Genomic DNA, 15,580 nt, shown 5'->3' with positions numbered 1-15,580 from the left:
CGATTCACTCAAAAAGCGAGAAAACAGAAATATTATACAAAACATAAAACATTATACATAATTATGCATAAAGAAAAAAGAAACGTGAAGAAACGGAAAAAAAATCAACGGGATATTTTATGTTTTCGTAAAAGAAATTAAATTACATTTACATGTTATTTTAATTACAAATAATAATATTTTGAAAACTAATATTACAGCCCAATTTTAAATAATTTAAAACACGCGCTTTTAAAGTGTAGATTTCTTCAATTGGAAGAGAGCGCCACTAGAAGGCCAGTGCCGTTTTCCACAACCAGAAAGACGCGGGCAAGCAAAATTTCGCCATCTTGGTTCGTGGATTGTTTGTGACTGCCACCTTCTCGTCCGCCGCCTCGTTGCTCGTACGCGTGTAATACCAGCGCAAATAAGAAACCATGGCTGATAACCAGGTAAATTATCGACGGAACCATCAGCTACGTCCATATTAAGTCAATCTGCAAAATAATCAAGCAGAACGCGTGCTGAAAACTGATTATGTAAAATTTGTAAACCATGCTTCTAGGATAACAAACCCGACGCCGGTCCGGGCGACAGCAACTCGGAGTACATCAAGCTCAAAGTCGTTGGCAACGTGAGTTGGTTGTTTCCGCTTTTCTGGGAAAATTCTTATGTGATTTGCAATTTCAGGATTCCAATGAGATACACTTCAGGGTCAAAATGACCACTCAAATGGGCAAGCTGAAAAAGTCCTACAGTGAGAGAGTGGTGAGTTAGCTTAGCACGCCTTTACTTTACACGCACTTTTCTTTGAAGAATTTCGTCGCAATTTTTCGTCCATTAAAAACACCTTCCTTTTGTATACATGCCTTTTGAATGCTGAAAATGTGGTTTTCTAATTTTCCAGGGTGTGCCAGTCACCTCACTTAGATTCCTCTTCGACGGAAGGCGAATCAATGATGATGAGACCCCTAAGCAGGTACATTTCAGCAAACACATCATTTTGTTAAAAAATCTCATTTCCACTTTCAAAAATTGCAGCTGGAGATGGAAAATGACGATGTGATTGAAGTTTACCAGGAACAGACCGGCGGCAGAATGAATTAACAAGATTAGGTGTTAAGTGTTCCTTATGAATGCCTTGCCTCCGGAAGTGACAATTTGTTGGGGTTAAATAGAAGCGGAGGAATAGGAACACGGTTGGACAATTTGTGTCTATATATTTATAATTTGGATGACTACGATCACTAGCAATAGTTCACAGAAAAATTAATCAAGTGTTGCATACCATATTTGATTCCATGGATTTGAGGTGAACAGTGCATTTCATCTTCTTTTCATTTGTACCCACAAATAGGTTCTAATTAAAATAAGCTCAGCTTTCTCATTCAACAATTATGAATTTAACCACATCCAAGACTAATGTGTAAACAAACTTCAAAAATAAAATAAAATTATCCTTTTATTAAAACAACTTAATGGTTTCTAACATCCTTGAAAGGCAAAGCCATTACTTGGTAAAATTTGTTAAAATTTAAATTATGGTTAAAAGAAAACAAGTGTTTGCGTAATATCTATACGAGTTTTATATTTTTAAAAGAGTTAGATGTAATATATATTACTGAAATACAAGTGCATGCAGTATCACAGAAAATTCCAGGCCCTGTCTTAGGGGCAGAATAATACAATATAACATTAAAATCCCAATCAACAACCAATATGCATCAACTGTTGTCAGACACAGTGGATTAACAACATAGTTATAAATCTTCAATCCAGGATAGTTACTTATTTATGTTCAGGGCCTTCACCGTGTTGTGTTTGACAGTGTTAATTTTGGTCGGCAGCAATCAAAATTAAATAATTATTTGACTCCCAGGTGTGTACAAGTAGATTATAAATTATAAGAATATCAGTATTGAGCATCATACTATTTTGGACACAGAAGCTGCTTGAAGTTTTGAGGCAGAATAGAAAATCATAATATGTGTATAAGCAAAACATAACAGAAAAGTAGCCCAATAGCTTAACAAGTAGACTGCTGTCAATGACAATCTCATTTCTGGCTGCATATGGTATAGAATTTTACTTTGCTCTTAAGAATCATTCTCATTTGGGGGTTTTTGGATCTGCGAGATTACAGGGGAAGGCATCCGAGCAGCCAGATATTGCATTTGAGCTACGACAACATCTGGACAATACCAAGATTTTAGTAACAGTTCTGTTGCAGTTATTGACTAACATGATGCTGAAAGAAATCTCAGCATCATTACATTATTCCCGCATATACATGGGAAGCTTAATGGACGGTTGGGGACTTGAAGATTCTTGCCGGGGATCACAGAGCGTCACGATGCCATACCCACTTCTTGTTTGTGTGGTCGAATCTGTGGGAGAGCCACTGTTGCTCCAGCAACTGGTACCTGCCCGGGCTCAAGTACAACGGCTTTCCTCTCCTAAAATTAACGAGATCATAAGAAAATGCAAAACTGCCTAGTAGCAAAATTTACTTGAGGTCTCTGTCTTCTTCTCCAAAACTGTCTAGATACACAGAGCCCCACAGGCAAGCTCTCTTGCCTCTAATCACAATAATGTACGAAGAAGTGACAACCAGGAACATAGCTGTGCCCGCGCCACATTTCATTGAGTGCTGAAAGAAGAAAAATGAACATTATTAGAATTATAATTTTTATTTTAACAGGTATTTTAAAGGTCAGGTGACCAAAAAATTTATGTAAATCTTAAAAAGAGATAATTTTTTGAGTTAAATTGTTGAATCTAACCTCGACTGCTTCACAGACATTTTGCTGTTTGCAGCAGTTTTCCTTGAGACACACCATGGTGCCACACAGCAAACAGACACTAGTCTCGCGTGGCACAGAGTGACACTTGACACACTGCCGCCTGTGGTAATACTGGAATATTTTGTCGTAGTTGTCTGGCAGGCGCAGCAGTCGAGGCTGATGCCAGCGTTGGTGGTGTTGGACCAGATTCCGAGTGGCCACTTGGCTGACGGCAGCCATTGAAAGCAGTTCCTGGCACCAACCGTCAACAATGGTTTTAGCCGAGAGAGTGACAAAAGGTGCTACTGTTGGAGTGGTTGGAGCGCCATCACCATGTGCCCAGTTAAGGGCAACAGCAGCGTTGAATTTACTCCATTCCATACCGTCGGTCACCAGTTCTAGGAAGTACACGAGTCGGACAAATTCCCTCTCCTCTGAGGCCACTTCCGGCAGCACCTCTCCATAGAGGTAGTGTCGAAGAAGGGCTGCTATTCTGAGGAATGGCAAGCAGTAGGCCTGCACTTCAACCTCAATTTCTGCTTTGTTAAACTCTCGGGCACTTTCGCCAAGTTCCGAGTCATCCATGAAAAGTTGCCCAGTGTGGAGCGAATTGACTAACAGAGAGATACAGCCTTCTAGGGTGCTCAGATCAACTGTGCTCAGGTTGTGGAAGTGCGCTCGCCATTTATCGGACAGGTTGCTGATTACTTGCAATAGGGACTCAAAATACAGAAGGTTGAAGAGGCTTTTGATGACACAAGTGAAGTGAGCTGAAATTAAAAATAATTAGATGCACATAATGTAATAAAAAAATAGTACTTACTCTGCTCCAAACGCATGGGAAGCAGCAGAAGAAATTGTGTAAGAAGGGCACTAGGGTCTTTTAACAAAAGAGGAACTTCCTTTTGCATCGTCTTTACAACAGCCTGGTCTGTTTGGCTGTTGACAATGCCAGCCACTTGCTGCCACGTCTGCCAAACCGGCCAAGTTGCTAAGTTTTTGGCATGCATGCCTAAAACATGCAGAAGCGGCACTGCGACAATTTTTGAGTAAAAAAATTGAAATAAATAAATTGAGGATAAACATACCTAGACAGGATCTTTTTGGTTGGGTAGCATGTGTCGAAGCAGCACCAGCTTCGTCCAAATTGGAACACAGGGTGCCTCCTCTCTGAGTTACGTCCACCTCCAAGTTAGTTCTCACAATCGAACTTACAAAGAGGACCAGACACTGCGACGTGGGAGGGTTGCCAACGTTGTGGTAATGGTGGAAGTGGCCATCAGTTATTTTGGCCATGTCCTCCATTGCCCTATTCATGGCTTCCTTGATCGGAGTTGATCTCACGGATGGAGGGTTTTCTTGCAGAAGGGTAGAAATTTCTGCAGCCACAGAGGGCATGCTGGTGTTGCGCGACCTGACCAAAATGGAGCAGTCACCCAATTCTGGCGAAAGCGGCAGAACAGAGTTAGCCAGCTGACGGCACAATGGGCAAGCGTATTCCCCTCTGCAGAGAGAAAACAAAATGAAAACTGTTTAAACTTGAAGAAAAAAATTAACCTTTCTACGGCCAAACTAGTTGGTCTTTGCTGACTCATTAGAGAATTGAGGTAAGCAAGAAGACAGTCCATGTGAAGGTGATGACCGCAGGTTTGCACATGAACACCGCTTTCGCAACCCAGGTTGACAGCCAACTGCCAAGATGACTGGAATTCCCAGACAAATAGATACACGAGAAAAATAAATCACATTTTTACTTACACCATCAAACTCTCGGTTGAGCTGAGCAACCCTTTTCTCAAATTCACTGCCAAAAGTATTTTCAATTGATTTTGAAAATTTGAGGCGATCTTCATCTGTGAGCGGCAGGATTTCTGGCTCTGGATTTCCTTTTCTATGCCCAAGCACACTGGACGCTTGCAAAAGCACAACAAGGCCCATTGGCTTTTCTTCCGTGCTTGGTGACGATTGGCCACAAATTACACAGTCATACTCCAAAGTATTAATTACAGTATTTTCCTCTTCTACCCAATCCATCTCAGAACATTCTGTGGGGAAAAAATTAAAAACCAGATGTCAGATTCCAACTAATCTGAACTGAAAATGTATAAATACCTGTTTCTCTAGCCTTTTCCATGAATTGCTTTTGTTTGGTGGCAAACTCTGCCATCAGCTTTTGCTGCCTCTCTTTGGCTCGCCTTCTCCGTTCCTCTCTCTCTTTGGCTTCTTTGGCCTCTTGTTCCTCTTCAGTCTTTGGCCAAATCCTAAGCTTTGTCTGCGCTATGTACTCGCTGCACATTGGGTCCATTTTAGCAATTTTATACAGGAGCTTAGCTATGAAAAATGGGCCATCCCCAATCCTGCTGTTGCTTGCAGGGTGGGGAGGGCTGTTTGGCACTGGCGCTGGAGGTTCACAGTCGTTTAAGTCAAATGAGTCAGGGACGCCACTCAGGATGGAGTGCAACTTGAGCAGTAGCGAGATGATGCTTTCACCCACATAGACCGCCTGGTATTTGGAACTTTCTTCTTTGCGCTTTAAATTTTAATACAAAATTATTATTAATTGTTTTCATGATTTTCCCTCAAATTGGTCCTATTAAATTCTTTGCTTGAAATACAAGCTTATAGTTCCAACACTTACCACCCATTTCCTTCTCTCATCTTCATCGTCAGATGAGGACGAGTTAGATTCAACATTTTCCAAGGCGAGCTGCATTGGAGTATTTTCGTTGCTGACGGTTTCACTACTGACCGACTCCAAAGCTCTCATACTCGGAAACAGAGCAGCTGTTGGTGTTGAAGGCGGATAGTAGGTTGTCAGTGCATTCACAGGCACTAGTTCATTTCCTGCCATCAGAGGAGGAAAGCCTCGAATGAACCCTGCTGGGAAGTTTAAACCTATAAATTAAAATAAATTAACATATCAGGAGCTAGAAAGTTGAAACTTCTACCAGCAGGGACGACTGCCATATTTGAATTATGAGGCACCTCTAAGGCTGCCAAATCCGCGCTCCTGCATTCATCCATTTCTTCAGGCAAACAGACCAAGTCTATCTGTGTTCTCAGATTGGCAGACAGCCAATCAGTATCAAACCAATTTTGAAAATCCAGATCATAAATTTGCTTCCTTTCTGAACTAAAATTCTGGCAAATCTGTGGATAAAAATAATTAAAGATCAAGATAATTACATTTTGGTTCTTTGCATACCTCTGTGGCCGAAATTTGCGGCTCAGTCATGTCAACTGCCATCTCCAAGAGAAACACAGCCAAAGAAAGAGTCTGTTCCGGAACGTTTGATGCTTTTAAAGCTCTAAGTAAAACGGAGAAAATGACAGCGTGCATGGTTTTGCATTTAAGAAGCTTCCTCGGATCCTCGTACGCTTCATCAACTGGAGAGGGTGTTCTGTATGGAGGCCAAGGTGTGGATTTCGATTTCATCTGTCCAGTTTGTCTTGCGCTACAAGTTCTTAATTAAGAACCAATCTTAATAAGCATATTGAATCCTACTATTCAGTAAAGTTGTCTAACGAGCTCTGGAAATCTCTTCGATGTACAGCTCTCAAGAGGATGTGAACAGGATCATACATGTTTTCCCAAACATGTGGTCTGGGAGCATACATGCCCTGCTGCATGTTACCACCTGCTTCTAGGTTGGGCTGTCTGTAGTGGGCAACCTTAAAAAATCAATATTGAATATCATGATCCTCTTGATATAAAACTTAAGTTACTTACCTCAGAGAGTTCACTTTCAAAGTCTCTCCCCTGAAAGTTTCCACATCGCTCAGGCATCAGCTCCAACAACTGACTGTGTGTTTTGTCACCCATGCATAAGAGAGTGACCATTTCCAGCTGAATAAGCGACGCATCAGTCAAGCCCAAATTGGTCCTCACACTCATCAAAACGCTGAGAAAAGTGAGGAAACTTTCCAGCATTTGGTCGTTGTGTTTTGATACAAAAATGTTGTTGGAGTGGTACGGAGACAAGCTGAGCCAATCCTTGACTTGGAAACTGGAAAAATTGTATTTGTTAAAAAAAATGAATCACTGCCTTTTGAATCATTTTACTTGTCCAAAACTGTCTGGATGAATGTTGAGGGAGGCAGCTGAGTGGCGCAGACCTGCAGGAGATAGATATCGGCGTCTACCATGGAATTGCAGAAGTTGCATTGAATGTAAGTCATTGCTTGACCTTTTATCTGAAGTCCATTGCGCACCCATTTTCCAGTCAAAATTTCGTAAAATGCAACCTGAGAACAATACATAACATACAAAACATTAATAATTTGTAGTTTACGAATACTCTTATCATAATTTTTCATTCATGAAAACTGGATTGATAAGAATATGTCAAATATGAGCGAAATGAATTAAAATTGTATTGCATTGTTGTATGTGAACTTTTTAATAATATTTACCATATTTATATGATTTTATGACAAGTTTGTTGAAATTAGATTTCATGACTAATTTAAAAGTAGCACGAAAGGATTGAGCTGGAATAAGAATTCCAGGTAGGAATTTTTATTGAAACATGAATTATCTTTCTGTTATTTCCTCTAGGAAAAAAGAATTAATTTTTAATTTTATCACACATTAAAAAATTAGATTACTTTTATTTCAAATAATTCGCAGAAAAATATATCCAAAAACATCATACAAAACGCTATCTTGTAAAAAATATTGTCATAAATATGTTGGTGTTTTAAACAATCTTCCAGAATAAACCTATCAAAACTCGGCGCAAAGAAAGTGCCGTTGTAATAATTATTATAATTAAGCTTTAATTGTAGTGAAATGGAGCAACGTTCGTCGACTAAAAATTAAGTCGCACCCTCGACAAAAGTGATTCATTCCAACGCGGCTTGATTGTGAGAAACCATTATTGAGGGACTGATTGAGAGCCTCTCTCTGCGGGTATAATGATGGAGCATCACGTCTTGGTGCTGCGTGTGGTGCTCAAACGAATTGAAGTGGAAGTGGACGAGGCCGTGACAATGGTGTGGTGGGATCAGAACGACCAGTGCATGCGCAGGCAGCCGCGGCTGCTGCCCGAGTCAGTCAGTGAAGTCAGTCGGTCGGTGACGAGGCACAATGGAGTTGCGGACTGCGATCTTTTTGCAGACGCTGCTCTTGGGGCTCGCGTCCAGCACGCTGCTGCCGCGGACGGCCGAGATATCGCTGGCCGATGCGCGTCAGGAGGTGCTCACCTCCGTGTCCGGCCTGTGGGCTCACCTGAAGCTCAAAAGTGACAGCGACCCCATGAACGAAATCCTCCGAGGATTCAACGCAGTTGACGAGAAACTGTCCACGGTCCACACGATGCTGTCCAGCGAGAGTCCGGGCACCGGCCTCTTCCTGGGCAACATGTGGTCGTGGGGCAAAACCCTGGCGGCCGTTCAGACGACCGACAGTCTGTACGAGACGGTCAGAACGGCCTTCAAGGACAGGCGCAACCTGCAGGAGGCGAGCGCCGCGGTCGTCAATCCGCGGGACGAGAGCAAGTCCGTCACGTCGGCGCTCGAGCGTCTGCATGACGCGTCCGTCGGGACGGAAGGCGACGAGGGCCTCTTCCAGAATGTGGTGACAGCCGTGACCAAGGTAATAGTTATGCGAACCGTTAGTGCAGGCAGCAGTGCGCGAAAGTAATATTTACGAGCGAGGACATATTTTTTGTTCCCGAATGATTTCACCGCGAATCATAATTCTTTTTATTCGATTATGAGATTACACGTGAAATTGTGGCCTTAAAAATGGAAAGCTCATTCCGTCACCGAGAGTGCGGCAAGAGATGCAATAATTTGAGTCGATCCGCTCTCCCGCTAGGTATTTCGCCGATGCAAATGGATAGAAGTAAATGTGCCGTCTCTAGAGACAAGTTAACTGCCCGTGGGTTCAAAGACCTTCCATTATAAAATAAATCTAATTGCAAGGCCGCAGTGTCAATCCCTTTTATTAATATTATAGTAAATGAAATATACACAAAATTGTTAAGGATAAGAGCAGCATTGATTTTTTTTCTTTGAAACGCAGGGTTCCCAAATGACACATTCCAGGAACTAAATTATCACATTCCCTTGAAATATAACTTCATTTTAAGATAAGAGAAATAGCTGATATTTAGAAAAAAAGCGGGAGTGCTTTTATTTTTAATGATTTTGTTTTCCAATTTGTAGGACTCGTCAAATAAAGTGTGCGGACTGGAGCAGTCGCCGCAACAACTTGTTTTCAACCTGTACAACTTAGCAGCGCTTACGGAGCTCAAAGGCTACGCAATTTTGCAGTTTTCTTGGATGACTCTCCAGCAATTGGAAAATGGTAATAGTGATTAATTGCTTCCGTTCTTTTCTACGCAGCTGAGTTAAATACAAATACGAGAAAATGATTCAACTCGTAGTTTCTTGTCCACCATCTTAATGTACGAAACGATTTTATTGATCAAAGGTCAAGGCTTGTTTGTGTGCAGCCTGACGGGTGTCTGAGCCCACAAATTAGAAGTGAAAAAAAAATGATAAGCGGGATTTTTTTGTCGACCCTGACAACATGAACATCCGCTTAAAAATCGTCTTAAAACCCCTGGAATGTATTACAAGTCAGGCTTATAACTTATAATTTATTGTTAGTGCGCGCATCAGTAGGCTGCAGCGTAAAAAAGTAAATTTTAAAATATAAATAAAAATTTAAACGGTTAAATTAAAGACGATCAGTAATAATATATATGGCAGTCCTCGCTTTTTTATAAAAATTTAAAAAAAAAGGAAAGTGTTACAGTTGTCTACGGTAAATTTTTTAAGAAAGTGGTTGGTCATACAAAAGGTAAAATAAATTTAAAAAAACTAAACAGACTGAACCACTGTTCATGCAGTGACTCGCCAAAAGTATTGAATAATTTCTAAAAGAAACAAAACATCTGAACAGATTTCACTTCGGCGTTGACAAGTAAACTTGTGAATCATCCTGATTATCATATTTCAGGAAGCTTCGTCGGCGAAGCGGAGGTGATGCGTGCCAAAACGGAAAAGAGGTCAGGCGAGAAGGCGCGAGTGGCTCGCGAGGCGATGCGAAAAGCGAGTCGGCAGGTGTGGCGGTGCGACCCCAAGAAACACGAGGAGAACGTCACCTTTATCCAGCTGACCGAGCTGCTGCAGGGCTACGTGCAGAACGAGGTGGACCTTAACTCGAAGGCGTCGTGCGGCGAGAACTGCGCCTACTACACGTACGCCAAGGTGCACGGCTGCTACCACAACCAGTACTGCAGCAAGCAGCGAAAGTGCAACGGACGCGTTTTCAGTTGCCAGTACATCGACGCGGACAGTTGGGTGTGTCCGTCCGATCAGCCCAACCGGCGCTACGACTACATTGAGTACGAGAATGGACGCGTACTGGGCCGTCCTGGCTTCTGCACCCGCGGCACCACCAAGGTGGACAGTTGGTGGCGCTGGCTTTTCTGGCATTGCTCCTACTGCTTCTGCACCTGCGACGACGACGGCCCCAACTCGGACAGGTACTTCAGCCTTCGTTCGGCTCTATCCAACTACACCGCTGGTTACGCCGTGGTCGGAATGAGGTTTGTATATTTTTTTTTAATGGGGAATATGATAAAAAAAAAATATCAAAACAATTTATTTAACAACTTTTTAACTTCTAAGCATGCTTAAGTTATTTTCAAATGCAATATATATAGAGCAAAAATTAAAATACTTTTCTAATGATTTTTTAGGTTTGTGAAGCTCAACCGAGTGATTCACCTTCAAGTACAACAGGCAAAAGTCACTCCAAGAGGTGGAGTGGACGTCGCTTCTGCCGAGTGGGTGGCAGTGGAGGCCTTTGACGTGGCGGCCACAGCCCCTGGACGCGACTACCACAAAATGGACTACGAACAGCGCGCCATCGACCTTGACGACCTTGTTGCGCCGCCGGGATACGTCCTCACGGGCATCCGTTTCCGGCGCATCGGCACGCACTTGAACGCCGAAATTCTTGCTAGCCCGATGGACATGGAGGCCGGCACTTTAAATGCGGACGCCTCCTTATGGATTGGCAACGACAATACGGACGCGTCCATCGACAACCCGAGGACAGGGGTCCCCCTCGTCACACCGGATATTCCTACGCGAACGAGTTTACCGTCCGAGACAGACTCCAGTTCAGACCAGTTCGTGACCTTCACGCACTCGGATATGAGCAAGGACGCCGCCCAAACGACGGTGCCCTTCTTGGACGCACAATCTGTGCAGACGGACCCGCCCATTTTGCTGTCTGGTGCGGGGGTTTATCACAAAGGACGCAGGGGATTCGGAGGATTTGTGGGGCTACGTTTGATCACCTACGACTTCAGCGATCTCCTCGGTGTCAACGATACAGATATGAATCTCAATAAATAATTTAATCGACCACTGACTGCTTTTACCGTTAGCTTGTATGTATTTGTATGCAATAGAGGTATGTAGGCAATAAAATATTTTCTAAGAAAAAAACTTTTTTGTCTCAAACGACGATGTTTGAAAAAAATAGCATGCGAGAGAGAAATAAAATGGATGTATCGTCCTACCTGCACTCGCAATGGGTGAATCATCATCAGGTGCAAAACCTCTGGCGGGGGCAATATCTCCTTCAGCGACATCTTCTGTTGCTTAATTGCCTGGCACATGAACACCGAGAAGTAGCGATGTAGCGGCAAGTGAAACGACACCTTGCATGTGTCAACCTGTGCAGACAAGATAAAAAAGTAAAAACCAATTAATTAACTTGCAAATGAAGCATGATTTATTTTATTATTTGATCGGCAAATAGCCAAAATTTGATTTCCAAACGAGAAAAGTGCTTCTCTGAAAACACAAAACGCAGATACGAGAGTAAAGGGCATAACGGTTAACAATGCGCCTGCAGAATATTGATTTAAACATTACCCACTCTAATAAATTGCATGATTCTATTTTTACCTCGCACGCCTCGCATACGTACTATCAATAAGAGACTGTATTTAATACCTCTCTAGGAAGGCCTACGTGTATACTACGATTGAAAACAGAAAACCATGCATAATAATACAAATTATTTTGTTACATTTATATGAAAGCTAAAAAATTTGAAAAGAATGGTAATTTTTAATGTACTCAACATAAAAAGAAAGCATTAAACATTATTTAAAATATAGTGCATTTCAAGTTGCCTTTTTCTCAATAAATTCAAAAATTAGTATTTTCTGGTATTTTCATAATCCTGCTCTGCATGGTTTTGCTGCGTGCTTCTTGGGCTGCAGCCATACCATAATTCATTGACTTTTTAGCTGAGGCTGATTAAATAATTTCCAACAACGACTAAAATAAACCAATAGATTGCTATTTATTTCAATATAAAGCAACCCATGATCGTCAATTAATTACGTTTTTAATGTAACAAACTTTTGATACTTGCAAATTATTAAAAAAAAATACTTCTTAAATTAACTGAAATGACTAGATTTTCCATCCTTTAAAGAAATGGTTTTAAATACAAGGGCACACAGCACACAGATCATGGTCTTTTTAGGACATGAGTGATCGATCTTTGAGCTGACTTTTGATATGCGATAAAGAATATAACTTTGACTACAACGCTTCTCGAATTAGGAGCAAAAAAAATTTATGTTGATGAAAACAATCCTGTAGTCAAAACAAATAATACCATCAATAACAATAGTGCCGATTAAGCAAAATAACCACATACCAAGAAAATCTTTATAGAGTCAGCATGTGTCAATGCAAATAAATGGAAAACATCCTACAAATAAAAATAAATATCTACTCACAGCACTCTCTGAAGTGAAGTTAATAGCTTCAAGCCACTCTTGGATGGCTGAAAGACAGTTCTTAAGGACTCTCTTGGTGTAAGGCATCAGTTCCGGGTCAGTAAGGTGGGACACCATGGACCACATTGGATAGGCACTGGCCTCGAGCTCAGCAGAAAAGGCAGCATAGTAAGTATTGGGCTCAAACTCTATGTGCTGTGTTGTCTCTCTAGTGTTCACATTCATTCCTAATGGACAGATGTAATAGGCAAATTATTTATATTATCTACATTTATTTATTTTTTCAATTATACCTTGAAACATGGAGAGAAAATCAAACCACATGTTCAGGAGCGAGTCATCACTCATGAATTTGAGAGCAACGCCTTTGTGGGAGAGCACGTTGTTCAAGTCAGAAACAAGGGGCCAATAACAGTGGTCCTTCATGATTGTGCTAGCACAGTCCACAGCATAGTGAAAGTTTTTGTCTGCATCTACAGAAATAAAAATTGAGTTAACATTTGTATAACAATTATATTACTTATAGAACCAATAAATAATAACTAAGATTATATTATATTGTCGTTTTGGCTTACCATGCAATGTATTCTGGATGAGTATGTTGCTCATCATATATTTCAAACTAATGACCATCACATGCAGCAAGTGCAGTTTGTCAGCCATTCTCATGGCCAAGCTTTCATTGGAGAAAAGTTGAACGCTAACATGGACTACTCTATTTGAAAGTGCGTCTGGATCTGTTGACTTTTCTAACATCATGGATATCCTGCTGTAGTGAAGCACGAAAGCCTGAGTGAGACATTCCTATAGAATTTTGCAATTAAAATGCAACCACTGTTAACATAACAAAAATTATACTTTGTAATCTACGTCTGGAAGCATGTTAAGGAGAAAACAAACAGTCTTCTGGGGAAACTCGAAAACCACTGTCCAGAAAACGAGCTCTTCTAAAAATGTGTGGTGAACAAGGTGCTGCTGTAGAGACGGGCAATCTGCAAAAATTTAATATGATTTAATTTGCTTCCACGAACGTTTTGAAAGCTTTACCTTTATATTCATCGGGAGGTTCTGGGTTTGGCAAAGATTTGATGGCCTCCTCGTACACTCGTTTGCTCTCTCGCATGAACTCGGCAATTTCTTTACATACAGCTCTTGTTTCCACAGATTCGTAGTCAGTCAAATTTTTGTATACCTGCATTATAAAAATTAATTAAGTATGGCATTCATGGTTTCCATTTAAATATAATTATAAACTAGCAAAATTTTTATTGAAATATTTTTTACGTTGTTATATAATATTAAAAAAAAACAGATATAACATTACGAAATATATATAATTAGTTACCTGAGGATTGGTGAGAGCCCCTGTCATAACTTTCCTCATGGCTGCACCCATTGCGCTAAAGTCATGCAGCATCGTCAAAAATGCATCTGCGTCTTTGATAGCTTGCTTCATTTCTTCACTTGTCTTCACATGGCTGAATTTTTAAATCAATTTATAGCATTAATCTGCAAGTCAGCAGCAATTTTATTAAACTGACCTGTTCTGCCGAAGATGCTGAATTAGTCTGAGGATGATTCGTGGCATCATTGCTTCTGCTACACACATCAAGTCTCCAGGAGCTGCCGCTTTGTTTACTTGAGCCTTTGGGCCATGTTTTTCACAAAACCTGTAAAATATAATTAAAATTGCTTTTATTGTTTCATTCTTTACGGAATTCCAAGACATAGCAACTCAAGCGAGTGGGTAAAAAACGGAAGAATTTATCCAGTCAAAGCAGACTTCAAATCAAAATTAATCTTAAGTTGCTTTTTAAATATTTATAGTAAAGACCTTAATATTAAATAATGCTCTTTAAAATTACATTTACCGAGTTATTATAAGAGCACTTATGCTTTTACTATATAGTTATAAGCTCCCCTGACTACATAGCTTTAAAAAGGGATTCCTCCACTGTTGTAATTGTATGTAAATAAACATTTACTGTAACCACAATATTCACTTAAAGCTTTGACTAAATAGCTAAAGGCAGTAAATTACCCTGTCTCTTTCATGACCGATGTGTCGCCGCAATCGCAGGCGCCTCCAGCCTGACTGCGGAACATGTTAAAGTCGTGACCATCGTGGTTGCCCTTTTGGAAGCACTCGGAGCACAGGGACATGCAAGGGGATATGCTGCACGTCCGGCATCGATAGGCCACAAAGTTCGCCGTCCACACCAGGCCACAAGTGGTCGCATTGTCATAGCCGTGCACTGCAATGGAGAAATTATAAAATTAATTAAAAAAAAAAAATGTAAACAAAAAGATTCGCACCGATGGCCGAGAATTCGTCAGGAGTTCGCCCACCAGCCATCAACCATTTGCACCAGTCGATGGCCTCCCACTCATCAATGGGTTTGCTCGGCTTGAGGATCAGGTCAAGAAGCTCGTGAAGGTTCTTGGGGATGGGCGTTTGGGCGCACTCGGAGTGCACGTAGGTCGCCGCGGCCCGCTTGCCCTTTTTCATCAGCACATGAGCGGACGATGTGGAAGCCATGTTTTCCGATCTTCCGATATTCAGCACGCTTTTCGGTACCAAATTCATCGGAGGCTGGACACAGTCATTTTCCGTTCGGCTCGGACACCCGCTGATTGTCACCCTTCGTGCCTCATGGCAAGGCGAGTCAGTGTTGTCGTCGACGTAGTAATCGCGAGAGGTCAGAGACCCGTCCGACCGTCCTTCACGAGAGCGGCACGACGAATTCGCAGAGAGAATTCGCTTCCGCAACCGCAGATAATAGACTTCAAAACTGCGACGATCGAAAGTATTGCACTTAAATTTCACCTAAAACACACGCAACACGAAAATGTTGCAATTCACAGAAGCGAACGATCACCACCTTCTTAATTGTTAATAGATGGTAGGTCCGCGAGAGCAAAGATTAATAATCTAAAAATAGTACAGGTGGCACTTTCATCGGCGGACGAAGCCACGGAAACATGCACGACCCTCCCAAACAGAAAATATGCAAGGCATCGCAAGTGGGCAAG

At 41.5% G+C, this 15,580-nt stretch overlaps 3 protein-coding genes across 3 annotated transcripts; 2 read left to right on the top strand and 1 right to left on the bottom strand.

Moving 5' to 3' along the window:
- Nucleotides 1-276: 276 nt before the first annotated feature.
- On the top strand, nt 277-1,453 carry LOC132196676 (small ubiquitin-related modifier-like). Its single transcript, XM_059619476.1, has 5 exons — nt 277-431; nt 545-613; nt 670-747; nt 887-958; nt 1,021-1,453. The coding sequence occupies exons 1-5, from the start codon at nt 417-419 to the stop codon at nt 1,084-1,086; spliced, it is 300 nt and encodes a 99-aa protein (XP_059475459.1). The 5' UTR covers nt 277-416; the 3' UTR covers nt 1,087-1,453.
- Nucleotides 1,454-1,467: 14 nt separating this feature from the next.
- On the bottom strand, nt 1,468-15,558 carry LOC132196666 (E3 ubiquitin-protein ligase Ubr3). Its single transcript, XM_059619462.1, has 24 exons — nt 14,864-15,558; nt 14,589-14,802; nt 14,089-14,217; nt 13,893-14,025; nt 13,595-13,739; nt 13,406-13,539; nt 13,123-13,351; nt 12,841-13,020; nt 12,548-12,774; nt 11,309-11,464; nt 6,826-7,007; nt 6,493-6,769; nt 6,268-6,434; nt 5,968-6,217; nt 5,711-5,912; nt 5,401-5,657; nt 4,875-5,292; nt 4,521-4,807; nt 4,320-4,465; nt 3,851-4,266; nt 3,586-3,795; nt 2,763-3,532; nt 2,490-2,629; nt 1,468-2,435 (listed from the first exon to the last, which is right to left on the bottom strand). The coding sequence occupies exons 1-24, from the start codon at nt 15,132-15,134 to the stop codon at nt 2,318-2,320; spliced, it is 5,658 nt and encodes a 1,885-aa protein (XP_059475445.1). The 5' UTR covers nt 15,135-15,558; the 3' UTR covers nt 1,468-2,317.
- Nucleotides 7,795-11,247, top strand: LOC132196671 (uncharacterized). Its single transcript, XM_059619470.1, has 4 exons — nt 7,795-8,358; nt 8,934-9,075; nt 9,733-10,324; nt 10,478-11,247. Exons 1-4 carry the CDS (start codon nt 7,852-7,854, stop codon nt 11,139-11,141), a joined length of 1,905 nt encoding a protein of 634 aa, XP_059475453.1. The 5' UTR covers nt 7,795-7,851; the 3' UTR covers nt 11,142-11,247.
- Nucleotides 15,559-15,580: the final 22 nt, after the last annotated feature.

Source organism: Neocloeon triangulifer, unplaced genomic scaffold, assembly GCF_031216515.1.
Source record: "Neocloeon triangulifer isolate White Clay Creek 2 clone unplaced genomic scaffold, ASM3121651v1 ptg000012l, whole genome shotgun sequence".
NCBI lineage: Eukaryota > Metazoa > Arthropoda > Insecta > Ephemeroptera > Baetidae > Neocloeon > Neocloeon triangulifer.
The sequence above is the reverse complement of the archived record's forward strand: the minus strand, read 5'-3'. Positions and strand labels throughout refer to the sequence as shown.

Bases quoted from the DNA above. Each gene is read 5' to 3' on its own strand.
- LOC132196676 (XM_059619476.1), top strand. The intron at 614-669 runs GTGAGTTGGTTG...TTGCAATTTCAG, and splicing joins AGCTCAAAGTCGTTGGCAAC to GATTCCAATGAGATACACTT. The intron at 959-1,020 runs GTACATTTCAGC...CAAAAATTGCAG, and splicing joins ATGATGAGACCCCTAAGCAG to CTGGAGATGGAAAATGACGA.
- LOC132196671 (XM_059619470.1), top strand. From the start codon at position 7,852: ATGGAGTTGCGGACTGCGATCTTTTTGCAGACGCTGCTCTTGGGGCTC. The intron at 8,359-8,933 runs GTAATAGTTATG...TCCAATTTGTAG, and splicing joins TGGTGACAGCCGTGACCAAG to GACTCGTCAAATAAAGTGTG. The intron at 10,325-10,477 runs GTTTGTATATTT...ATGATTTTTTAG, and splicing joins TACGCCGTGGTCGGAATGAG to GTTTGTGAAGCTCAACCGAG.
- LOC132196666 (XM_059619462.1), bottom strand. From the start codon at position 15,134: ATGAATTTGGTACCGAAAAGCGTGCTGAATATCGGAAGATCGGAAAAC. The intron at 11,465-12,547 runs GTGAGTAGATAT...TTGTCTGCACAG, and splicing joins ACTTCACTTCAGAGAGTGCT to GTTGACACATGCAAGGTGTC. The intron at 5,658-5,710 runs GTAGAAGTTTCA...TTTAATTTATAG, and splicing joins TATGGCAGTCGTCCCTGCTG to GTTTAAACTTCCCAGCAGGG.